This window comes from Drechmeria coniospora, chromosome 02, assembly GCF_001625195.1.
Source record: "Drechmeria coniospora strain ARSEF 6962 chromosome 02, whole genome shotgun sequence".
Lineage (NCBI taxonomy): Eukaryota > Fungi > Ascomycota > Sordariomycetes > Hypocreales > Ophiocordycipitaceae > Drechmeria > Drechmeria coniospora.
In genome coordinates, this window is record NC_054390.1 from 5273609 (window position 1) to 5298930 (window position 25322).

The window sequence follows — 25322 nt, forward strand, 5'->3', positions numbered from 1 at the left end:
AACGGCGTGTCCATGCCCCCTGCAGGAGGATGGATACCTCGGTATTTGCAGATGCCCCATCTGCTGCGGGATGCGTGTCCATGGACTCCCTCCATACATGTAGGTGTAGCTGTAGGTGCGGAGTGCCGCGTAAGGATGGGAGGAAATGAGCGTCCACGTCGTCACCTGCGCGTATCCCTGCCCGGCCCGGTCACCTATACCAACATGCTTGGTGTCGAACGCGCTGAAACACTCACCGCGTACTCCGTACGGAGTACACCTATTACTTGCTTTCCTGGCAACGACGGCCGCCGCGAGCTCATCTACGCTACCTCATGTACGCGTACTCTTCAACATCCTTGTGATACCTACTTGGTACACTTGTGCCACTCATTGGAGGCCACTCGAACCGAATCGAAGCGGCAGGGGCCTCGGCCTCGGGCGGGCGCCGTCGCTCCGGCACCGACCCTGTCCCTGCCATGTATAACCTACCGAACATGTATCTCCCTGCCGAACATGTACCAACCTGCCAAACATCAACCTGCCAAGCATGTACCTACCTGCCGAACATGTGCCCACCTCTGAATAGGTGGCTACCTGCCGAGCATGTACCTGCTTGATATCGAACATGTACCTTAGTACTTACATGCTGCACGGAGTACGGAGTACAGGCACCTACCTTTGTACAGCACCGAGTGTGCCTCTACCCACTGAACATGTACCTACCTGCTGAAAAGGTACCTGGCGCCCGGCCAGCTCCCCGTCCACCTGCCACCGTGTGCACCTCCTGGCGATGCGCCGTACTGGCCGCATGCTCTCCTGTACGTGATGGACGACTCTCTAGGAGACTATTGATGCAGCTGTCCTATACATTTCCGCCCGTCAGACGGTCGCTCCGGGTGAGACGGCCACCAATGCAGGATCAAGTCCGTCGTTTGTATTCTCCGGTCCACGCGTCTTGTCACGGCACGCGTTGGTTCACCTCGTCCTCTTGCCGTGTCTCGGCGGACTCGATTCGTCCTCCGCCACGCCGGTTCTGTCTCGAACTGTCGCAGCCATTCACGATGAGGCAGAGCGACGGTAATTAACTGTACCCCGAACAGGGAAGCACCAATATCCTGGAATCCGGGACACGAGGAAATCATCCTGCTCCACCGGAATCCGCGACGACCTGGAGGAGGAGAGAAGAGAGAACTTGCTGCCTCGCGTACACCAACCATGCAGGCACGTACGCATGTTGCATGCGCATGCAAGTGCATGGAGGTCCACGTCGGCCTGCTGGCACCGTGACGCCCATCGGCCGCGCCGAGCCCGAGCCGAGGCCCCAACGGACGCCCGAGAGAGCTGGCCGACCCGCCAAGGCCGCGGCAGGACCCTCCCCCGTCGCCCCACCACGTGACCCCGCCTTGCAGGTTGGGCCGCTCCCGGTCAGAACCCCTGTCGGCCTCAACGCCTGTGGAGACGGCGATGCGGGAGCTCGTGGAGCCGAGCTGTTTATCAGATGCATCGTAGGTCGGAACCCAACATGGATCGTCGAGCGGCTGCCCTGCCGCCATGGGCAGTGCGTCGTCGGTCCGGTGCATTTTCTTTTCCCGACACGGTACATGACATTCGTTTGGCCGCTCGTCCGCTGAGTCGAGCTGAGTCGAGCCTCCGTCACCAGGCAAAGCTTTCTTCAAAGTACGAGATTCGGCTTGCGCTCCGAGCCAGCGCCTCCACCACCGCTCTTCGTGCCTCGTCCTGGAGCCTCTGCGGTCCGGAGGCGACGACGGCCAGGCTGCCTCGGCCGACGCTTGCCGTCGCCCGCCTCACCACTTCGTCGGCATTCGGCCGCCCGAGGTGCTGGCGAACGTTGGAGGGCACGCCGGCCAGCGTCCCGCCCGCCGCGACACCGGCTCGCGACGAGATGTAGACGTCGACCGTGAGCCCTCCGCAGCCGAGAGCGTCGCCCATGTCTCTCCGGATGACGTCTTTGGCCAGCGCCGGCTCGCGAACGACGAGGTGCACCTGGACCTGTCGTCCGCCGTCGGCCTGCGTCAGCGTCGGCAGGTAGGACAGGGCCGTGACGACACCGCTTCCGCCGACGAGGAAGACGACGAGGTCGTAGCCTTCGAGCTTTTGCGTCCGCCCGTACGGGCCGTCGAGCAGGACGCGCAGCGGCACCGGAGCGGACCATTCCGTCGCCGCCGCCAAGTGCCGGAGCTGCTTCGTGAGGCCGTCGTACGGTCGGATGAGGAAGGTCATGTGCGGCCTCGTTGCCTCTCCGCCGTCCACGTCCGAGGCGGCGTCCGTGGCGTCAACCTCTTCGAGGTCAAGCAGCGGCACCTGCTCGCCGAGCGACGTGCGAGACGGCCGGCCCGAAACGGAGGCGACGGTGAAGGGGTGCGACTGCCAGGGACGAGAGGAGTCGAGCAGCATGAGGTAAAAGAACGTGCCCGCCTTGACCTCGTACGCCGCCTCGTCCATGGGGACGGTGAGACGGACCATGTTGGCCGAGGCGTCGTAGCTGGCGAGCCCGTCGACCGACCATGCGCGGCGGAAGAAAAGGACGCGAAAGGCGCGCAGGACCCTGTCGAGGAGCCACACGCACGCCGGCACGTAGAACAAGGCATCGTATCGGCCGCCAAAGATGGACACGTGGCTGTCGGCTCGTCAGCGTACATCGGTGCCGCAATGCATCCGCCGGCCGCGAGGCACCGGCGGCGCGGACACGTACCCGAGCATGGTGAGCAGGAGGACGAGGCCGAGGGCCATGTGCACCACCAAGAAGGTCTCGTAGTGGTGCCGTCGAAACCAGCACCACGACAGCGGCAGCAGCAGGGACATGGCCACGGTGGCGATGACGCCATAGTTCCACCAGCCCAGCGCGTAGTAGGAGAGGTAATAGGACCAACCGCCCTCTGCGTCCACGTCAGCCGATGCATCCCTCAGAGAGCACGGGTCCGGCCGGATCAACAAAGGCTCGGCCGCGCCCCCGACGTACCTATCGAGATCAGGATGGTGTAGCAGACGGAATGGACGACAGCCTGCGCCGTCGCGATGCGAGCCACCCAGCGGTGGAAGGCGTTGTAGGTGCCAAAGTCCCAGCCCGTGAGCCACAAGCAAACGTCGTTTCTCATGCCAAAGAGCCAGATGACGGGGAAGTTGAAGAAGGCGAGGATGCCCGTCCGGTCCGACAAGTAACGCAGCACCTGCCTGGTCCTCGTCGGAAAGTAGTAGTTTTCCTCGATGATGCGGTATCCGTGCATGCTCAAGGCCACGTTGAGGATCAGGAAGAGGAGCAGGGTGAGGCTCTGAAGCCGTGGCGGCATGGTCCCCCAATCGCCCCAAACGTTCCTCCTGTGCCCAAAGGTGTTGGGGATGGCCAGCGTCCGCGAGAACCAGGCGTTGGCGGACCGCAGGACGACGCCGCCCCCCCAACCGCCGTCGGAGCGTGACGGAGCGCTGAGGAGACGGTGCACGACGCCGACGGCGACGACGCAAACCCAAAAGGCCGGCATGGCGATGCCGTACAGGCCGTGGTAGCCAGCGACGTATTCGACGGCGAGGAGCGTCTCGTGCCAGACGCGGAAATGCGACGACGAAGGGATGACGGCCTCGGACAAGGGCGGACCAGCGACGAGGGAGTCGTTTCTCGACAGCTGGCGAAGGCGGGCCACGTCGTCGTCCGTGTAGTTGGCCAGCACGTCGTCCAACGCCGGCAGCGACGTCGAGTACGTCTCAACGCATGTTGCGTTCCACGCTTCCACGGCCTCGCTGGCGCCCTCGTGCCCGCCGCAGTGGACGCTCCAGCAGAGGTAGAGGGAGGAGAGAGCCAGGAGGCTGCGGCACGACTGCTCCGACGGGGAGCTTGTCGGATCCGCGTCGTCGAACCGCACCGATTGCAGGCAATTTTGACAGGCGTCACGACAGGCGGTGAAGCTGCCACCTGTGCCGGCGTCGGCGTCGCTGTGGCCGCGAGCCGCACCTGCTGCGTGCCAGAGCGCTAGAAGGACCCCTGACAGCGGCACATGCCAGGACACCATGATGATGTCGGCGGCGGCACCCCGATCCAAGGTGGCTGTTGTCAAACGAGTACTGTAGAGGGAAAAATCGACACGACCTCTCCTCCGCCGACCTGGCTAACCCTTTTTTTTTTGTTTTCTACGAGGGAGAATAATTGTCTGTTGCTTGAGAAAACGTTCCTCGCGGCTGGCGGTGCTGCAGGGCAGGTACCCGCAACCGGATCCATGCCTGACCAAATCGCGCGACGCTTGGAACATGGGGGCGCCTTGTTGGGTACGGAGTACGTTAGTCCTAGCTCGCTAACTGGCTGCTCGTGAGCCTGGCTGTTGGTGAGATGGGCATGGTGGGTTGATGGCATGCCATCCTAGTATTCTCTACCGGATGGCATTGTGCGCAGAGGATCCATCGCACGTAGAAACGTGCATGTTTATATTACTTGCAAGTACTCCGTGCAAGTAAGCTTTTGATGCTTGTATGGTGCATCACACCGGCAACCGGCATTGGACGGCTTGCCCCGGCATACGGTAAACTGTTGTTGCGCTGCACCAGATGGTGGTGTGGGTTGCACCTACAGTACATCCATCACCTCTCGACAACAGTGTCAAGGCGGCAAGACTGCTGGACGTGCACTGCACCTCGCACGCTCAAAAGGACAGGGAGTGCTCACAGAAGGGCCACACCTACGCTCCCGAGGAACTTGCCCGCCATGGCTGGAATCCAACCAAGCACAGGCGGGAGGTTGTGACTGGCCTCATCGATCGTGCGAGGCTCACGACTCGAGACATTGTCACCAGACGTTGCGGTGATTGAAAAAAAGACAAGGTGGAAACAAGGATGAAAGAAGGGAGGAAAAAGGCAAAAAGGCTTCGCATACCAACTGCCGCCGTGTTCACGCATTTGCCCGGTTGCCATGCCAGACTCGGCTTGTCGGCGGCATTTTCACGGCGCCGTACATGTAGATGCGTGTGGATGTGTGGATGTGTACTGTACGGCGAATATTGATGCGCGATCCGTAAGCTCGCGTCCCAGACCTGTAACTGTAAGCATAGGCGTACGGCAACTGTAAGCGTAGGCGTGCTGTGTTATTAATAGTTGCTTGTTAGCCTAGGGATACTTGGACGTACTTTACATGTACCTAGTACGGTACTGTACTCCGTACGCTGTACAACTGATTACGAAGTACGGAGTAGTGCTGTAACACAGGACTCGTCGTGGTCCTGCCCATGTACTTAAACGCCCCATCTTGCATCACGTGCACACCACCTCTGCTCTGGCTTACCAATGCGGGGCAATGGCTCGATTCGCAAACTTTCCAGTTGCTTCGTCCAGGTCATTAGCAAGCAGGCCAACACCGCCAGTCCGTTCAACATATATTTGTAAGTATATAACGCAGCTGTCTGTTATTCTTCACGCCAAGCGAAAAACAAAATATTCTTGGCCACGCCAAAACCAAGCAGAGATAGAAAGGAAGAAAACGCTTCGACTAAATACAGCAACGATTCCCACGAGACAGAGATAGACACCAAGCTCGGCTTCAAAATGGTTCGCCAACTCACCTCGACCTCGGAGCTGGACGAGGTCTTTGCCAGCAACACATACGTCGTCGTTGATTTCTTCGCCGACTGGTGTCCTCCCTGCAAGGCCATCGCCCCTGTTTTCGAGCAGCTGAGCGGCAAGCATGCGCTGCAGGGACAGCTCGAGTTTGTCAAGGTCAACGTCGACCACGCCAAGGACGTGGCGGTCCGCTACCGAATCTCGGCGATGCCGACCTTTATGTTCTTCAAGAACGGAAAGCAAGTCGCCGTCAACTCGCAGGCCATGCTGCAAGGGGCCGACCCCCAAGCCTTGGGTGCCGCCGCCGAGAAGCTGGGTGGGCTGGCCAAGGCGAAAGCCGACGAGGCCGCATCGGCACAGTGATTCGACCTGTCTAGCATTGTACCCACGACGCATGCATGAACGACTCTTGCCATCTATACTTTCGGACAACCCGAGCATGCTTTCCTGAGCGAGCGAGCGTCGAAAAGTGTGAAAAGTTGACAATCGAATATCCCTACGACGACGACGGCGGCGGCGGCGGCGCATGCCACCATCTCAGCTACAGGCAAATCGCTGCCCGCGAGCGGCACTGGCAAGCGCAGGCGACGAGGGCGTCGCCCAAGCTGGTGCCACCGACGAGGAGGAGCTGTCCCCCGTCTCTGGTACATTCACCTACACGTACTTCGTACATGCTTCCTGGTGCAGCCCTCGACCAAGCCGGCGGGATCAATGTACAGCCATTTGGTTTACTTGTCGCAATGTCTTACATAGCAAAACATTACTACTCCGTACTTGCGAGCACAATCGTGATGGCGTCCAAGTTCATCGTACCCACCCCTGCCAGTGACTGGGTCCCTACGGCTCGACGGGCCCGAGGTCCCAAACCTGGCGCGCGACGGCAGTCATTCCCACGTCGACTGCACACTGGTTCCATGCCAGCAGCGGCTACAGGGCATCGAGAGCCTGTAATGTGTTGTAAAATGTCCATCCTGACTGCCAGACCAGCATCCCTCCCCCGCTACCCCCATTCCAGATCAAAACGCCTTGCGTGATTTACCGTCTCATTCATATCTATCTCCTAGTATCAAATAATAGCCAACGCCTTTGCCGTCCATGGATATGCTCCGTCCCAAGTCTAGTTGCCCGTCATTTCTATGCTTGCGCCCATCCGATTTTGTACAGTTTATATCCAACCTCGTCCCCTCGTCCCGCTTTGTGCTTGTCTACCTTTTCGACCGACATCAACGTCAGGATGCGGCCATCTCGCCCGATGGACTCTCCATCGTCTGCAAACGAGGCCTCGACCGAGTCGCTGATCTGCTCAAACTTGCCGTTCGGCCGCACCGACACCATGAGCCAGAAGATGCCATCCGGCGCCAGCATCCGGCCGGCGCAGTCGCGCAACCACAGCGCATGCTCGGGAGCGTAGGCCACGTCGGCGGCGAAGATGAAGTCGGCCGCCTTGTCGAGGGGCCGTTTGTGCGTCGGCGCAGACCAGTCGAGGTGGCATGCCTCCGAAGGTGCCGTATTCATCCCTTTGGCCGCATGCGATCCGATGTTGCGCTCAAGATTCTGCAGCACCGCCGGGTGATAGTCTGTCGCCACCAGCCGATGGGATGGCCAAGCGTCCGTCATCAAGGGCAGCAAGCGGGCCAGAACCAGCGTGACCAAGCCGGTGCCTGCTCCAAACTCGACGATCCGTCTAGGCGAGTCGAGCGTCTCCTTCTCCAAGCCGAAGCGGCCGGGTGCATGGCAGAGCAGTTCCGACATGGCAACGGACGCTCCCCAGGTTTGCATCCCCACGTCGGTATGGTCCTGCGTCGTCTGCATCGGCGTGTCCAGAAGCTCGGCCGTCACCTTGATGCCGGCATCCCCGAAGACGTCAAAAACGAACTCGCGCGTCATGCCGAGGTCCTCCTCTCGATCCGCATGTCCACCCTTGGTGCCGGTCAGATGAGAGAGGATGAAGCATGCATCTTCGACAAGCTGGTCCCGAAGTTCTTCGTCGATGGCGAGCTCATCCGCTCTGCCTATGAAGCCGGTCAACCAGCGCACGGCCGCATCCCGCTCCACAGGGTCGTCGCGCAGCGTCCGGTCACCGTCTTGGCCGCCAATCTCGTCCTCGGTAACGTATCCGGAGTCGGTTTGCGCCACAGCGTCGTGCGCCGTCCGCAGGTGAAAGTCGGAGGCTGCCGGTAGAGGGCAAAACTCTCTGTGAAGGCTTCGCAAGGCACTGGCTATCTGCGACCCCGTCGCCGTTCGGCAGGGCGGCAAGCTCATCAGTAGGGAGACTGTCCGTCCCATCTCGAGTGTGCCACCAGACGGCCTTGCCGTGGGAAGGGTGTCGCGGCGTCAACCGATTTATTTCTACTCTGGACTGTACTCGGTAGATGGACGACCATGTTCCGCCGCCAACCCCAGAAAATTTATTCGCGACCCGCCACGTGGGTCTGGGGACGTAGGGATTACACTTAATATGCCGTCGTTTGGGGCCCTTGATTTTTGACGCTATCGTGCGGGTTCGACGAGTCAGGCTTTGCTAGTCTAACAAGCGGCCGTTTGAGGAGGTTGTAGACAACACCGGTTGCCCAAAAGGCGGTGCATCAAGTCATGGTCACTAAAAGGGCGGGAAGCGAATTTTCTCTTTTATTTCTCCCCATTGTGAGCCACTTCTCGGCAGCCAAGTTGGTGGTTCGACGTTGAACATGCATCATGTGCACAAGTGTCAAGGCTCGACGTGCAGGACGCGATGATAGCGCCGACTTCCTAGGCTCGAATCCAGTCCCGTCAAGTCAACATTCCGTGGCATGCGAGAAGAGCATACGAAAAAGAAGAAGCTTTCAACGCCATCGTCCCTAGTCATTGGTGACGAGAACTCGGGTCATCCGAGACCGACCCCCCCCCCCCCCGCCGGACATGCCCTCCGTTTTGGGCATCCGAGGAACAGCAACCTGCGCACCATGCGACCCCACCGACATGTGTCGTAGTTCATCCCTCCCCCAACTTGACAGCAAGCTCCGACATCATGGGCCATCATTTTCTTCCTACTTTTCCCACCTCAAGCCGATCAGCCAGTCTTTTTCGTTGAGCGGGCAAGTCAAGTTGATCGTATTGATGTCTAGAGGGCTTGACCTGACGAAACTCTCGAGGCAGGAGCAAACGCGGTTTCGTTTGCGCGAGAAAAGGCCTTTGAATCCTCGTCAAACATTCTGTCTTGAAATGCAGTCCTCCTGGCGGCAAAAATGGGACAGCTCCGCTGAACGTGCGTTCGGGACCGGCACTGATGGACGCTGCATTAGATTTTCTCCCGACAACAATGATCCTGCATACTCACGGTCCAGCACCTTCGGACTCTTGGAATGCCCCAAAAGTCGCCGATTCTTAGATTGTCGACTCGTATGAATAGGCGAGGGCCGCCGGACCGTGCGTGCGAACGGAAAATCAACTGGTGCACCATCTCGATTTCATCTCGGTAGCTGGTTGGACTGAGCCGACGTCGTGGTGGGAGTATTGGTTGGAAAACCATTCCGAATGCATCCGAGTACCATCTCCGCCGCTGCCACCCGCGTCCAAGTAATGAGAGGCATCGGCCGTCCATGTCGTGTTGATCGTATATGCGGTCTCGCCGCACCTGCCTGGGCGCCGAAACACTTCGCTCGCGGTACACATTGCGTCGATGTGAAATGTCATATCCCCGCGCCCCCCTGGCTGAGGAAATGCTTCGCTCGCGATATGTGTTGCGTCGATGAGAAAATTCATGTCCCCGCGGCCTCCTGGGCGGAGAGAAGCTTCGTTCATGATTCCTGTCGTACGGGTCAGAAATAGTACGCTCGCGTCCAGGCGGAGTGAAGCTGGCCATGATCAAGAGTGGATGAATGGTCCTTGATGAACTCGCCTCGTAAAGGGAGAGGAGGGGTGAGTCAAGGAGAGATGGATAGTAGCAGCAGGTGGATGGGGGCCGGGCTTGCGTCGAGAGTGTCGTGCATCTCTCATCACCGACTTGATCTGTCAAGGTCCAAGGTTTCATGCAAAGGAAGGAACTACCCTGTGCGCTACGGGAAGGTGAAAACTCTGACCGAAACCCCCAAAAATGGCAGTCGCACAATAGCATTGTGACTTGCTGTTGCCGAAAATACCTTGTATTTGGGCCAATGGGCTTCGTTCCTACGCATCGCCATGTGGCGTTGCCAGTCGTCACCTGACCCCGTGAGCCGTACCAGTCGCTCTGCTGCGGCGATGCAGTCATCATCAATTGAAATTGCCTGTACGAGAACGAATAAACGCAGTGAAGATTACCACGGGCGAGAATACCGAATTCCCACAACTTGGAGTTGGTCCGGGAACCCAGGTTCCCGCGTGGATGGCCGACAGCTCGAGCAGTTTATTGCCGGCACGCCTTGACGCAACACGTCACCATCGTCACCATAAACACACGCATCGGCAACCAGGCACTCATTTCTAGCAAACTGTTCAAATGACGTCAAAAACGGCAGTACATTTGCACGATAGATAGGCACCAGCTGGCATGAGCATGGTGTTGTTCGTCTTCCGACAGCCGGGCGATTACCGACGCTGCCCAGAGTCGTCGTCAACGTGGCGCTAGCCGTTGACTAGTGCTTGAGCTAAGCCGTAAGCAGTATCACCACTAGCTCAGGCTCGCCACTCGGCAATAATATGGCAATAATATGAATGGCATTATAGTTGCAGGTACCAGGTACTGGTAGCTTGCGCGCCGCCGCAACAATTAGTGGCCTGCACGGTGCATCAATCGATCATCGGTGCAATGTGATACATGAACACAAATGCCTGCACATGTCTGTGGATGAGATAGTATAGGAGATATCAAACAAGAAGCATCACGCATGCACACTCTTTGACCGGCCATCATGACATGGAGCTGTACATGGAGTTCACAGTTCGACACTAATGGGCAGTGCACCCCCAATGCTGCTCGAGATCCTACCGTGGCGGCATGGCGTGGGTGGAAGAAAGCCAGGCCATCGACGGCGCTCACCGGAAGGGCGGCGAGACGAATAAGATGATCAAGTGATCATTCTTTGATGAGCCAAGACGAATGGCGTGAAGGCTTCGTTCGTCCTTTGACCGTCCAGCCGTGGAGCCGGTGCAGCAACACGCGAAGCTGCCGGCTTCGGGGCTCGTTCGAGAGCATCGCCCACCAAGGTACCGCCATGGTCTTGAGCACGGATTCTTCCATGGCGGCACAAGCATTGATATCAAAGCAATTCGCATGCCGGTCGAGCAAGAGTCAGTCGTTGGCCGCCATGCCAGCCTGACTCTCCGTCGTCATCCTAGACCTAGTTCGTACATATACATCTTCGTATACCAGCAAGTCACAGCCACACCTCAGCGGGCCCTCCCACCCCCCACAGGCTTCGCCGAGAAGACATGCTCCTTCTCGTATTGGTACATTCGGCATCTCGCTTCAGCACCACGTCCATTTGCTGCACTCTACTCGTTCTTGATGTCGACAAGGTCCCGATAGCCTATCCCGCCCAGCATGTCGTCGGCCAAAGCGACAAAGAAGAGCGCCTTCTCGTGCGAGCCGTGCCGACGGCGCAAAGTACGTCACCGCCCCTGTCCCCTACTCCGTTGTCCTTTTCCTTTTCCCTTTTCCCTTTTCTCAAGGCCTTTTTCCTCTGCCCTTCTCCTTTGTGCTTCTTTCCACCACGTCCCTCCCCTCTCTGTCCCCCCCCCCGTTCTCCCTCGGCCATGCTCACTTTCCACCTTGCCCCTAGGTCAAATGCGGAGGCGAACAGCCTGCCTGCAACCGCTGCGTCGCAAGAGAGGACGATTGCCTCTACAAGCTGCAAGCAGGCCTCCCGTTCCCCGACGAAGCGGTCGTTGACCGATGGGTGGCAGGAATCCGACCTTGTCGTACACGCAGAGCCTCGAGAAGCGAATCAGCGAGCTCGAAAGTGAACTCGCCAAGTTCACCTCGGCCTCGACCTCGTCGCACTCGAGCCCTCCCCTGAACACCGTCCCTGACGGTCCACCGCACGCTCGGCCCGCCGACGAACGCCTCCTCGTCCCGAGCTTCCGCGGCTTCAAGATCGACGACAGGGGCACCATCACCTACCACGGCACCACGAGCTTCTTCAGTCTCCCCAGCGAGCAGGCGTCCGCGACCGCTCCCGATTGCCTCGCGCCCGTCGATAGCGATTTCGACAGGAGAGAGCGCTTGGTCAACAACGCCTGGCAGCAACGCGCGTTGGAAAACTTGTCCAACATCCCCGTGCGTTTCCTCACCCGTGCCACGATGCATCCTCCTCGCTCGCCAAGGCATGTTGCTGAACGGACAGGAACCGTTTCAATACCTCCTCAACGTGCACTGGACCTACATCAATCCCATGTTCTCCTTCGTCTACAGACCGGCGTTTACGAGTGAGAAGGCCCACCCGGCCGTCGCTCGCCACGGTCGACTGATGCGGTGCAGGAGACATGCAGTCGCTCGGGCCGTACTACTCGCACACGCTCCTCAACGCCATCATCTCGCATTCCATCCGATGGGGTCAGGGTGATCAGTCGATCAAGAGACTGCTGGACGAGTCGTACGACGCAGGCGCCATCTTCGGCAAGCACGCCCGAAACATGGTCTTTGACGAGCTCAGCCGGGGCGTCTGCGGCATCCCGACGATACAGACCTTGCTTCTCCTGAGCGCCCAGGAGAGCAGCCTCGGAAACTCGACGCAGGCGTGGACGTACAGCGGAATCGCCTTTCGCCTCATCGATCACCTGGGCATATGCGTCGACGCGCAGCGGTACTCGACCTCCCTCACGCTCGCCGACGAGGACCTCGAGATTCGACGGCGCCTCTTCTGGAGCTGCTACTTTTGGGATAAGCTCATCAGCCTGTACCTCGGTCGGCCTCCGTCGGTGCGCCAGTCGACCGTCTCCCCTCCGCAGATCATGTGTAGGAAACCGCCCTCGGGCCACTTGTCGAATCGGTGCTGACCATGGCAGTCGATGACTCGGCCGAGGAAGAAATATGGATTCCCTTCGGCCCGCAGCAGTCCGGCCTTGGCTGGAAGTACCCTCCGACCAAGGCCCATTCCGCAACGTGCTTCATGAGCGCCTGTCGGCTGTCGGTCATCTTCAACGAGATACTCGTCCACATGTACGACCCCCTCTCCCAAAACACCGACGGCGAAGTCATGGACTGTCTTCGGACGCAAGAGCCGGCCTTGAAGGAGTGGTGGGCCCAGCTTCCGCCGCACCTCAAGATAAACCCTCGCTCCCTGCCGCCGTTGGCCCCTCCGTCGCACATCGTGACGCTGAAGTGAGCCACCCCCTCGCCGAGCATGACGGATGAATGCCTTTTTGACGGATGAAGCAGCTGCCTGTACCACACCTTCAAGATCCTTCTCTACCGGCCGATCCTCACCAGACGAGTGAAGCGCGAGCTCGGCGGAAGCTATTCCGCTGAGGAGTGCCTCGTCGAGTGCGTGCGCTCGGCGACGGCCATCATCACCATCTTCGACCTGTTCTGCCGGACCTTTACCATCAACTACTGCATACTCTCCCTCGCCTACGGCGTCTACATCTCGGCCTCCATTTTTCTCCTGCAGGTGCAGGCGAGCTCGGAGAGCAGCAACGCGAGGATGAAGCTCGGCTACTGCATCCAAGTCCTGCATCAGGTCAAGGTCATGTCTCCAGGTACTCGGTCGAGGAGACGCCCCGAGTCCGCGCCGAGTCGCTTGCGTGCTGACGACGTTGCCCAGTCATCAACAACGCCTTGGTTCTCATCAACAAAGAGCTGGTATCGGTTGGGATATGCCTGGACATGGGGCCGCCGGACCAAGCGCAGCCGCAGCAGTCGACGGAGCAGATGGGAGCGCCCGGTTCAATGTATCACGGCCCAGCCGACGGCCAGATGCCATCTCCCGCTCACCCCATACTGCAGCCTACAATCCATAGTTTCGGCCCAGAGTCGATGGCGATACATGCCGGCATCTTCGAGGCCATGTCAACCCTGGAGCCTCTGAGCGTGAGGGTTGGAGCAATTCACGGCTCGGAACATGATGCAAATCTTGTCTAGCGGCACCGGACCGCCGTCATGCTTCCGCCGATGCCCATGCAAGCGCGCCGGGTCGAGACTCCTCCTCGGCCGTACGGCGGCCTCCCAGACGACAAGCCCACGCGTGGGGATCCACGTGCCCACGGCTCCCGCGTAGCAGCAAGCGTGCGTTTGGCACTTCCGGGTGCCGAACCGACTCTCGAGTGCGAGTGGAGCTCGAGATGGCCGATCCGGCCCGTGGCGAAAGACAGATGGTGCCCCGCCGCCAGGCACACCTGCCGGGACCGGGGGATGAGCAGGTTCGCGTGGACGCTACGGTTCGTGCGAGAGCCTCAAGGTGACTCTTGGTCATGCTGCAGCGGGACCGACGCCGGGCCCTCCTGCGGGGCATAAGAGACGGACGCAAGATGGCAACGGTGCCTGTGCCGGAGGAATAGTATGATCATTTGAAATATATACGTTGCTTGCTGGGATATGCGGCTTGGCCAAGTATGCCAGAGGGTGACGCCTCTGGTGAAGGGTTTGGCTCACAGTGCGACGGTTTGGCAGGCTTCACGTATGAATATCAACGCGCATGTGCAGACTCGGCAGTACCGGCACGAATACACGTGGTACACGCAACAGTGGCCGAGATGATGCACACGGTGCAAGATTGCTCCGTTCAACATGGCAGTGACAGAGACATGGGCGGAACTTGGCCGATGGAGTGACACTTCTTCGCACCTTTGCACGAGCGATTACCTGCAAGTGAGGCGATGACACGCACGCAAAGGCGATGACCTGAATTTCGGAACAATAAATTCGGTTAGATTCCGCGGCTTTTCGAACGGTGGTCGAGCGAGGAGGTGGGTTGACCGGTGTCCGTCCAGTTCTTGAGATGCCAGTGCCCCATGTTTTGTCATGCATTATGCACATACAGTACGCGCACGGCAGAGCCTCTAGGTTCACCATGCCACGCGAACTGCTGCCATACTTTCTCTCCCGTTTTCTTTGTTTCCGTGTCTGGTCATGGACTCGTCCGGAATATGTCGACACTCGGGAAAGGGAACCGAAGTGGCCAGGGCATCACTGAGCCGTTCGGTCATCCATTGATGCCAAGCGACGAGGCGAGTATAATGCGTTACTTGAATATTCATGATACCTGCAAAGTACTCCGTACTGTTAAAAGTATTCAAAGTACTTGTCCAAAGGTACTTTATTAATCTATACATGGCACGCGACAGATTATGTACTTGTACATGAGGTAGGCACGATCAACCATGTCGATTCCACTAGGCAGGCACAATCAACCATGTCGATTCCTCTGGGCAGGCACAATCAACCATGTCGATTCCTGTGGGCAGGCACGACCAACCGAGGCAGATTATGCGCATGAGGCAGGTACCATCAACCGTCACAGTAAGCATTGCTTAATGTATTGAGTACAGAGTACAGCCTGCGAGGTACCTGGTCTCGTGTCTTGAGCGTCCACCTCGAGCCTCCCAGACTGCTCATGGCTGCTTGTGGGGCCGGACAGGGAGAGGAGACGGTCATCTCTCGATGCTTCCAGACCAAGTTTGCCATTGCACCCACCGGAGCCAACAGCTGCGAAAATCAGGCCCTGACGGTCATGAACGACCAGCGAGACAGCTCCATCGACGTCGTCCTGCGACGTTGACGGTCCCATCGCCCTGTTGCCAAGTCGTCGTCATGGCCCGCTCCTGGTTCCGCACCGTTGGCCTCGGGAACTTGCATTATTTCCTGACCGTCATGGTCGTCGCTTGCGGATCCATTCCAAAAGGCTACGACGAGGGCGGCTTCGCTGCCGCCTCGGGCCTCACCTCCTTCCTCGACGACTTTCACCTCGGGCGGGGACGGAGGACCGGCGATTCTTCCCACATGGGCACGCAAAAGGCCGTCATCGCCTCCCTGGGTGTTCTGGGCGCAGCCGTCGGTGCCCTCGTCTCCATCGGTGTCACCGATCGCATCGGTCGACTTCGCGCCTGGCAACTATTCACCCTGCTCTGGATCACGGGCTTTCTCACCCTCACCTTCTCGTCCGGCCACCTGTCGCTGCTCATGTTTGCCCGCGTCTGGGGTGGTGTCGGTGCCGGTGGCCTCACCGTCGTCTCGCCTCTCTATCTCTCCGAGATTGCCAAGTCCAAGTCGAGGGGCATGGTCGTGTCCATGTACATGGTCATTCTCTTGTCCTTTCTCATGGCTGGTCCGTTGCCCCGCTCGCCCCTGACCGTGCTTTCGTCCGCTAAAATCCTTCCTTGCGGCGCCAGGTTTCTTCATCAACTACGCCGTCGTCAGAACGATGGCTCCTTCGAGGAGGCAGTATCGCGTCGTTCTGGGTGTCGTCCAGATTCCCGTCGGTCTCGCCCTTTTCGCTTCGTGCTTTCTCCACGACACACCCCGTTGGCTGCTGTACAAGCAGCGCAGAGCCGAGGCTGTCATGGTCCTCGCCAAGTTGCGGGGCCGCGCCGTCGACGATCCGGATGTGGCGAGGGAACTTGACGAGATCGAGCGGCAGATGGCAGACACGAAGCAACTGCTCGCCGGCGTGTCGACGTGGACCGTCGTCAAGGAGGTGGCGACAGTGCGAAGCTACCGGCAGCGCTTCCTCCTCGGCATGGCCATGCAGGCGGTTGCCCAATGGAGCGGCGGCAACGGTATCAGCTACTACATCCCCGAGATTTTTCGGCTCGCGGGCGTCAAGAGCAGCAAGAATTCGCTCGTGAGCGCCGGCGGCTATGGAGCGGTCAAGCTCGTATTCACCATGGTCTTCACCTGGGCCCTCATCGACCACTTTGGCAGGCGCCGCTGCTTCCTGACGGGACTCGGCCTGCAATGCGCATCGCACCTCTACATGGCGCTCTACATGGGACTTTGGAGATTTTCCCACAACAAGCCGGCCTCGGACGCTGCCGTCGCATCCGTCTTCGTCTACGCCATGGCCTGGAGCATCGGCCTCTGCACGATTCAATACCTCTACGGAACGGAGATTCTGCCGACGAGAATCCGGAGCGTCTGCTACGCGACCAACATGGCCCTCCATTGGCTCTGGCAGTTCCTCATCGTCAGGGTCACGCCGCCCATGTTCAACGCACTCGACGTCTGGGGGGCCTACGCCTTTTGGGCATTCGTCTGCCTTGTCGGCCTCGTCGTCCTCGGCCTCTGGGCGCCGGAGACAAAGGGCGTCCCCATGGAGCGGATGGGCGAGCTGTTCGACGGGCCGTGGTACAGAGGGTGGCGAGCCAAACTGCAAGACGCGGACGACGAACTCGCCCCGAGGCAGCGCATCAGAAGCACAGGCGCTCCATCGGACGACACGCAGGTAGAGGAGCCGGTCAAGCCGGTGACATGCTAGCGTTCAGTCCCGTCCACTTGGCCGACATTGCCTACAATTTCACAACCTGAGCGGCGAAGACTGCTCGGACATGTAAACAGTAGAATTGGAAACGATCGACATGGAACGTATTCAGCGTGTCAGATACTAGACAGGAGCTTACCTGCTTCTTGCGTACACCTTCATGCACCTACACCTTGATGCACCTACCTACCTCCATTGTCGCACCTGCCGATGCACTTGCATCTTGGAACCTGTCGGTCGAATCATGTCTTGCGTCTAATACGTGACAACTGAGGAAAATGTGCAAGTACTCCGTACTGTATGCCTCCTCGATACCAGAATGGTCCTCGCACCCGAACAATCAAGCGTCCACATGCATCCCGGCTCGATCGACAGGCTTTCTCCGTTCGTGAACAAGTATTATTGCTTCATGCCAATGTACAAGTAGGTACTATAGGTGTATGTGTATATTAGGTATATAATTAGGTGTACATGTACATGTAGGTAATACTGTACGCAGGTGCTTGGTGCTATCCGTAGTCCCAGCCGTTCATCCTGTGCCGCCGTTGTCCACTAACCGTACCGTAGGTATACCAGGCCCTATTAGTGGCGTTATTATTACGGAGTACTCCGTACAGACGGCCGGAATGCAGGGTCCGGCACCGCCCCACCAGAGCTCGGTCTCCCCTCTGAGCCCCGCAGAATACAGGACGTGGAGCACTCGATTTGTCATGCTTTTCTGTCCCCTGTGCCGCCTCTAATAACCTCTGAGCCACTCTCGGTGTGGCGAGGGTGGCGGAATCACGTCACGACAATTTTCTCATCATAAGCTTGACATGTATTACTCAGTTGGTACTCCGTAGTCTGTGCTTCCTTGCCATCGGCACCTTGGGAGCCAACCATTCATGTTGCTACCTCGCCCTCATTGTCATCTGCTCGTATTTTTAGTCGTTCTCCTCGCTCTCCCTCGGTTTCCTCCACGTGCTTCTCACCTCCTCACCGGTCTCGTGCTGCGCTCCATCTCACACTGCTGTCATACTGCTGTCCCCCATCTTCGACACTTTGCCAACTTGTGCATTCCACCATCACCACATCCCAGCGTCCCAGCGTCCCAGCCGTCCTCCCCACCGTCGCCTTGCCACCCGACCCTACTAGTAGAGGCATAGTGATTACCATTTCGCTTCGCGCAAACGGCACCGTTGCGTACCATGGCCGGATACTTGCCGCCCTTCCTTGCCCGCCTCGCCCGGCCGTTCACCCAGTCAACGCGGTTATCCATCGCGTCCGACTCGACTGCCTCGCACGCACCCGGTGCCATCCCCGAGGGCGCCCAGCGCTGCACCATCGCCGCCGGCTGCTTCTGGGGCACCGAGCACCTCTACCGGCGCCATTTTGCCGGCAAAGGGCTCCTCGACGCCAAGGTCGGCTACATCGGTGGCACCCTAGACGATCCCTCCTACCGCGCCGTATGCAGCGGTACCAGCGGCCGTACGTTGCCCTCCCCTCCTCCGCGCATGCGGTCCTCGTTTCCGTCCAGAGGGTGCTGACCGTTGACCAGATGCCGAGGCGGCGCAAATCATCTTCGACCCGACCCAAGTCTCGTACCGCCAGCTTATCGAATTCTTCTACAAGTTCCACGATCCCACCACCCTCAACCGGCAGGGACCGGACGCCGGGCCCCAGTACCGATCCGCCATCTACTACCATGACGCCGACCAGGAAAAGATTGCGCGTGAGGTCACGCAGCAGGCAAACGAGCAGTGGTGGCGCGGCGGTGTCGTCACCGAGATTGCCCCCGCTGGCAAGTGGTATACCGCTGAGGAGTATCACCAGCTGTATCTGGACCGGAACCCGTCGGGGTACGAGTGCCCTAGCCACTTCTTACGCCCGTTTCCGCCCCTGCATTGAATGCAGGCTTGGCGGTGGATGGGGCACAAGATTCTTCATCCAATCCCATCCAGCCAGCATGATGTGATGCTGTCGAGGCAACCCCCCAAAAGTGCGATGCCGTCATGAATGGTGAAGATGCTGGGGCCTACTGGGTAGCAACATATTATTGCGCTCTTGAATTTTATTTGTTTTTGCGTATTATTCTTTTACTTCATTTTTATTTTACTGATACAAAGAAAGACCGGACTCAGTGAGGGGAGTGATTATTGCCTCGCCGCTCCACCGCTTCTTCCCGTCCCATGGTCGCTCATGGCAATCGACTACTTCCTCCTGCTCTGGTTCATCATCAGGATCTGCACCATCCGTACAAAGATGTTCAAGAAATCGAGCTCCAGCGAGATGCTCTCGTTCACCGGGTCCCTCTTGATGATGCCGGCCTGTGCCAGCCGCGCGTGGTGCAGCACCTTTTGCACGTCGTAGAGCGTGAAGCCGCCAAAGACGGCCAGGCCTCCGTAGAGCCAGATGTTCTCGGTAAAGGCGAGCGTTCGGACCGCCGTCGCGGGGATGAGGAGCGGCGCAAAGCCTGAGGCGGCGACGATGGCCGCGCCCGCCAGGAGAGGGCCGCCGATGTACAGGTACTTTTCCTGCTTCGCCGTCGCACCGACGACGGACAGAGCGCCCATCATGGCCACGGTGTAGAGACCGGCGCGGGCGATGAGCGCGCCGGGGACAAAGGCGAGCAAGGGGGCGACAAAGGCCGCTTGGGTGGCGTTGAAGGCGGTCCAAAGGGCGTACTTGGGAATGTAACTGCATGCGAATCAGTATCCATCATCTCGAAATCACTCGGCCACTGGACGGAGCAACGTACTTGTCTGGGCTGATGGATCGAGTACCGATCATCGTCGCAAACGACAGCGCGAGGCCGCCGATGCCCACGACCCACGGGTTCGTCACCATCAGTCGGTAGACGAATCCCGTATTCACCATCTGCCTCGCCGTCAGGCCGATGATGCCGACGCCGAGGCCCGTGTGCAGGAATGTGTTGTTCAGGTAGTCCCGCTCGTACACGGGCATGCCGCCGTCATCTCTCGTCTCGCGGTTAAAGACCATGTTGATGGCGACGAGGGTGCCGCCAAAGATGGCGCCGCCGACGAGGAGCTTGCGCGTGCCGGTGCCGCTCGCCTGCTGCGTTGCTGCCTGTGGGTGGTACGAGCGTGCGCCGCGCGCAAACCCGTTTCGGGTCGCCGCCGACGTGGCGATGCGCGAGCTGAAGAAGCCGCTTGTTGGCTTTGTCGACTGGTGGAAGCTCCGCATCGGCCCCCGAAGGATACATTTGGAGAGCTCGGGCAGTCGCTGCGCGAGGCGCGCAGGGCCCTGCCGGATGCTGAGCGTAAACGACATCGTGATCCTTTGGCCGTGTGCAACCAGGAGTGCGTGAGGATGAAGATGGATGGAGGAGGTTGAGGGATGGAGGGGGGAAGTATCGCAGCATTAGGCAACCAGCAGCTGTCGGCGCAAATGAAGCGAGGCCTCTGCTGACTAAGTCCAAAGTCCGAAGTCCGCTTCACTCGTACAGCACGTCACGTGTGGGGCAAGACGACAACGTTCCGGAATATTCCACAGCACCAGACTCCGATCCAGTGCTACCCCACCCCAGGAGCACTGCTGACGTATTTGCGCGGAGAAATACGGAGAACTCTCTGCTGTGTGCTTAATTGCTCCGTATGGACGGTAGTTCTTGTACAGTACACACTAATACAGTAAGTACTTACAAATACGATCTGTGAGGTAACTTACTGTGCAATGCACCAACATCAATGTACCAACAGCATCCATCTCGGAGTTGCCATGTAGCACCATGGCCACCTACCGTCACGTTCGACTGCAAAACCCGATGCAAGTACGAGCTATGAGCCAATGCCAAATATTATGGCGACATCAGCGTGGAACCATCCTCAGGTGATGGCCCAAACCCGTCTGCTCCAAGATCCAACGTTCGAAGATATATGAATACCAACCAATTACCACCAACCTTGCTACAATGTCCTCGAGCAAAACTGAACTCGACGTGGACTTTTGCCATGAAAACCGGCAGGGACATAGCGAAGACTTTGCTCCAGCTTCGTCTGCACGGGAGCCAAGCTGGCAGTTTGTCATGACCTTGAATCCGCATTCGTTTGTTGGGTGGCTGACGTTGGCCATTGGAGCACCACCACTAACCCGTGCAAATAATGCACGTCGTGTCGTTTGGTTAGGAGCCTCGGATCGCCTATTCAAAGATTGCACGACGAAAATGTAATCAAGAGATGACCTCGATTGCTTCCGGAGCCGGCGTTCCCTCTCGGTCCAGAAACTTCACGACAGAACTCCTTGGGCCCATGTGGGAACATTGTAGGCGCACCGTAATGTGAACCACCCAGCGCTCCACCAATCTCCCGAGTTGATCATTGTCAACAAGATTTCCTGCCAGCTGTTCCATTTAGAGTTCCCAAGGCGACACCACTCTGGCTGCTGAGAGAAGAACAAGTGGGCTCCCGACCACTGCTGCCGGTATGAGTCATGAGCCAAGGCTGTGAAAGGTGGTGTAACACTTGCTAGGGGTCTCGAGACCGCTCGCCTGATTTCAAATATCTACTCGCAGCCGGTGACGTGGTGGTCGAGACATTCCGGACAATTCCCTCCCTTCCCCGTCAGGACTCGACATCGGTTCGCGTCATCATCTTCTGCTCCTGATGACTATGCGCATGCTGCACAGCATTGACACATTGTTCTCCTTCACCATTCGTGACGTTATGCCAAAGGCATGGCACAATTATATTGCATTAATCTCTTGGAAACACAACAGTCCGCATTAATCTTTGAGGTCCCGAACGTTCACATTTCACATCTCGTGGCATCGCCCTGCCATGCAACTTTCAATGACCAGCATGATTCCGGATGATATCGTCCGAAACTCGACAAACATACTGTGCCAAGTTCTTAGAAACGGAACAGCTAGCATTGAACACGGCGGAGCCAAAAGCCTGCACAATCGTCCGACCACCGAGCCTTGCATCTGTCACTATGGACGCAATGACCCATGCTTCAAGGACATACCCTAGTCTTGCATCCTTGAAATGTGTCAGTGCTTGCCAATAGACAAATTTGATCCACCAGATTATCTACTTGAACAGCACGCTTTTTTCTGCCTGAGCAAACCCGAACGCGTGACATCGACATATGGCGGCATCCGTCGACAGCAAGGAATCCTTTTCCCAACAGGGGCTTCACAGCGAGCTTTGAGACGGAAAAGTATTACCAAAATTTTGTACAGCAGACTGGCAGGAAGGATCAAAGTCACAATTCCAGCATTTGACCTGAGAATCATATTGATGAGCACAAATCGTCAGGACTCTTCTATCCCATCAAGCTTGTCAATTCACCAGGGCTGCGTGGACCACTGTGGCCTTGGCTGGGTCAGTGATCCCTCTCAGGTGGAGCCAATTCATTCGCTCAGTGGAAAGCGCATGATGCTGATCTACCTGGCTTATTCGGGACAAAGTCAAAATATTCGTCCAGCTGGTGATGGCGGTCCCACCTGGTGTCTTGACAAAGCTGTCAGCAGCTGGTGGGGCATGGAGTCAAGTCTTCGTTGCCGGCATCCCTCGTCAACATGCTTTACTTGGCTTGATGAAGCAATCCTGCTCTGCGTTCACTTTAGGTAAAGTGAATTAGATTTAAAGGTTCAAGTCTGCTACAAATACTGCCGCAGGTTTACCCATCGCCACGCCTTTACGGCTCATGCGCAGCAATCACCCATCCAGTGACACCAGGCTGTCTCAGTCCAGGCGTCGACGACAACGACTTCACTTCCCCAGTGATAGGAAGAGTATATAATATGATTCAATATGGGACTTGTTTTTCTTGCCATTGACCTTCTTGAATCCATCAAAGTCTCCATGAAAAAGTGCTGACGACAATTGGCAATATTCAACAGCAACTAGCCATTCAAACACTTCCACACAATTGCATCCATGTTCTTCTCCGAGAGCTTCGATAGCGACAACTATCCTTCGACGCAAACCCCGAAACCAACACCGCCTAAGATCAACTGCGTCAGTATGCAGGAACCGTCTACTCTGGAAGTTTCCGTCGACTCACGAGAGACAAACACGACGCCGGCTGACCTCTCGCCCTCCATCGCAATCTCCAATTCTGATGGCCTGATCGAATACTGCCGTATTCTCTCGGAGACACGGCGGATGGAATGCCAGCAACTCCGAGAGGTTATCCGAGCGTTGGAGAACAAGATTAACCGGGCGGCAAAGCGCCAAGATGAGCAGCAGAGGCTGATTGACCGACAGCAACGGGTCATCAACCTCTTGGAGCACGATGTTCGAAGGTACGGAATTTCTTGTCCCCTCCATTTTCGCCCCAAAACTCGAGGTACGTCATCCAGTGACTGATTGACTGGGATAGGAGATAGATGGATGGTCCCGAGGACCTCTTGATCCATCACTGATTGAAGAAGGCGGCATTTTGAACGTGGAGGGTGTGGAGTTGTTGTTTTGGCTAGCCTTTTGCTATATACCATGATCGGTTCCTATGTGTACTGCGGTGCGACTACATACAAATCTTGGCACTCACTGCCCTTACACCCAGGACTACTTTTTTCGTGGCTAGCTCTAACCCTGCGATGAGGAGTAGGTCCTGGAGTCGGATCCTTCACGACGTAAACCGCCAGCGAATTCAACTGACGGCCGATGCCATGACATTTGTCAAACTTCCTTTTTGAGATCGAACATGAGCGAAAGCAAGGTAGAGAGCGCAGAGCGACGATGAAAAAGTCGAGTTTCTGCACTGCATCGCCAATCGCACCATCATCGATGCACAATAATCACTTTTCTTACAGCTTCATCATAGTGTAGTGCCCTCCGCTTGACTACTCCAATCACGGAATCGGCACAAAGGTACCAATGCTAGCACACCTGGCTACAAACGACAGATCGGAACTCTGCATGCACATGGAGAACTTTACTCGCTGTCGTTGCAACTCAAACCGCTCTGTTACAATAAAAATAGCATGCATGCCTATGCATCAAAGGTACCTTGACATTTTGGAGGGATGAGTCAGTATAGAATATCTCTGACTCGTAATAAAGATGGTGGGAAGGGTTCGTGCTGGGTCAACCCAAGGCCCGATTGCTGCACCAATACTCCGTACCCTCGCCTTGGATCGGAAGCATGCATCAAGGAGAGTTTTATTGGCCATAGGGGACGCACCATCAAAATATTGCCCGTTGTTGTTGCCGGCTTTGAGGTGCACTACGAGTCCATGTTGCAGTATCGCAACCATTGCGCCTGCATACTTCTATTCATTAACAATGCAGGATGAATAATTGGAACAATCACTACTCTAGCCAGTACATGCAGTAGCAGCATTCTTATTGACGAACAAGCACCTATACTCCCCTTCAAGCATGTGCGTCTCAGTGCATCTGCAAATGCGCGTCGACGATACGAACAGGGAGTAGTACCATGAAATACGGGGTACAACTACGACCCTCATGGTCTCACATAAGGTTGTTCAGTCATATTTTCCTCCTATTCCGCGACAACTTGGCCCCACTTGGTCTTACTCGCATTAATCCGTACGGTTTCTTGTACTGACACCCACCACCAATGGCACTTCACCTCACGTACTTGTACAACATCCATCTCTTGCCACTGCAGCACTCAGTCAAAAGTCGGCGGAACACTTCTGAATCTCGTCAGTTTGTCAGAGGGCTAGAATGTTTCAATTTGTTTCCGTGCCTACTTCTACCCCGTTGGAGGTGTTTCTCGTCATCAACGGCCGCTGGCTCTCCCACAAGCTACTCCCAATACACAGGTCCACGGTAGGCATTATTCCCTCATCTACAATTCTTGCACGAGTGTGCTGCCCGAGGCCAGGCGGCACTTATCCCTTCATGATTTGATGATTTTTAAATTATTATTTCTTTCATGACGACCGATTGCGAATGGCCTCCTCGCCTACACCGAAGCACCGATTTATCCTACCGAGCCCATCCAAATGGCAACACGTTCGCCTCGCCATGTTGGGGTTTCTTGGACTGAATTTTGAACAGGCTCGGGCTGTTATATGCGTACCGATAGACCATTCGCAATTTTCGTCCAAAGAAAACAACGTGTCAAAGTTGTTTCCCGGTTTGTTTGATGTCTAGCGCCGAGAGTGTACTCTGTTTCTGTGTTTCAATCGCTATCTGTTTGCCAGGTTCTTCACCACCACGGCGTGCCGGTACAGTTCATGTGGAGGCCTGTTCAAGGTACGAAGCTATCGAGCGGGCCAATTCGTCAAGGTTCGGAAACGATCCATCATCGGCTACCTCAGATGCCCATGATGGTGGTCTGGATGAACAACATCGGCCTGTTCTGGCCTAGCAGAAGGCTACGAGGAAGCGTGCGGTTGTCGAGTCCCGCAGCCACAAGTACGATTCGGTAAGGCGTCCTTCCCTTGGCGGGTCGAGGCTGGGCAGTGGGCGTTTCAAATACGGAAAGAGTGGG

The 25322-nt window shown here is 57.3% G+C and overlaps 8 protein-coding genes across 8 annotated transcripts; 5 read left to right on the forward strand and 3 right to left on the reverse strand.

The window, feature by feature from the left end:
- Positions 1-1635: 1635 nt before the first annotated feature.
- DCS_04531 (uncharacterized protein) lies at positions 1636-4241 on the reverse strand (the record flags this gene model as incomplete). Its single annotated transcript, XM_040801840.1, has 4 exons — positions 1636-2620; positions 2696-2879; positions 2963-4039; positions 4127-4241. The coding sequence occupies 4 exons, from the start codon at positions 4239-4241 to the stop codon at positions 1636-1638; spliced, it is 2361 nt and encodes a 786-aa protein (XP_040656873.1).
- A 1282-nt stretch (positions 4242-5523) lies between these two features.
- On the forward strand, positions 5524-5901 carry DCS_04532 (putative thioredoxin-like protein; the record flags this gene model as incomplete). The annotated part of the gene is made up of 1 exon (XM_040801841.1): positions 5524-5901. The coding sequence occupies one exon, from the start codon at positions 5524-5526 to the stop codon at positions 5899-5901; it is 378 nt and encodes a 125-aa protein (XP_040656874.1).
- A 771-nt stretch (positions 5902-6672) lies between these two features.
- On the reverse strand, positions 6673-7824 carry DCS_04533 (putative S-adenosylmethionine-dependent methyltransferase; the record flags this gene model as incomplete). Its single annotated transcript, XM_040801842.1, has 1 exon — positions 6673-7824. One exon carries the CDS (start codon positions 7822-7824, stop codon positions 6673-6675), a length of 1152 nt encoding a protein of 383 aa, XP_040656875.1.
- A 3214-nt stretch (positions 7825-11038) lies between these two features.
- DCS_04534 (Zn-C6 fungal-type DNA-binding domain protein) lies at positions 11039-13576 on the forward strand (the record flags this gene model as incomplete). The annotated part of the gene is made up of 8 exons (XM_040801843.1): positions 11039-11101; positions 11277-11393; positions 11426-11773; positions 11841-11922; positions 11975-12451; positions 12502-12817; positions 12875-13194; positions 13260-13576. The coding sequence occupies 8 exons, from the start codon at positions 11039-11041 to the stop codon at positions 13574-13576; spliced, it is 2040 nt and encodes a 679-aa protein (XP_040656876.1).
- A 1668-nt stretch (positions 13577-15244) lies between these two features.
- DCS_04535 (MFS quinate transporter) lies at positions 15245-16907 on the forward strand (the record flags this gene model as incomplete). Its single annotated transcript, XM_040801844.1, has 2 exons — positions 15245-15758; positions 15823-16907. The coding sequence occupies 2 exons, from the start codon at positions 15245-15247 to the stop codon at positions 16905-16907; spliced, it is 1599 nt and encodes a 532-aa protein (XP_040656877.1).
- A 1190-nt stretch (positions 16908-18097) lies between these two features.
- Positions 18098-18797, forward strand: DCS_04536 (putative MXR1-responsible for the reduction of methionine sulfoxide; the record flags this gene model as incomplete). The annotated part of the gene is made up of 2 exons (XM_040801845.1): positions 18098-18377; positions 18448-18797. 2 exons carry the CDS (start codon positions 18098-18100, stop codon positions 18795-18797), a joined length of 630 nt encoding a protein of 209 aa, XP_040656878.1.
- A 302-nt stretch (positions 18798-19099) lies between these two features.
- Positions 19100-20180, reverse strand: DCS_04537 (Bax Inhibitor family protein; the record flags this gene model as incomplete). The annotated part of the gene is made up of 2 exons (XM_040801846.1): positions 19100-19586; positions 19648-20180. The coding sequence occupies 2 exons, from the start codon at positions 20178-20180 to the stop codon at positions 19100-19102; spliced, it is 1020 nt and encodes a 339-aa protein (XP_040656879.1).
- Positions 20181-22792: 2612 nt separating this feature from the next.
- DCS_04538 (uncharacterized protein) lies at positions 22793-23244 on the forward strand (the record flags this gene model as incomplete). The annotated part of the gene is made up of 2 exons (XM_040801847.1): positions 22793-23160; positions 23238-23244. 2 exons carry the CDS (start codon positions 22793-22795, stop codon positions 23242-23244), a joined length of 375 nt encoding a protein of 124 aa, XP_040656880.1.
- Between the last annotated feature and the right edge of the window lie 2078 nt (positions 23245-25322).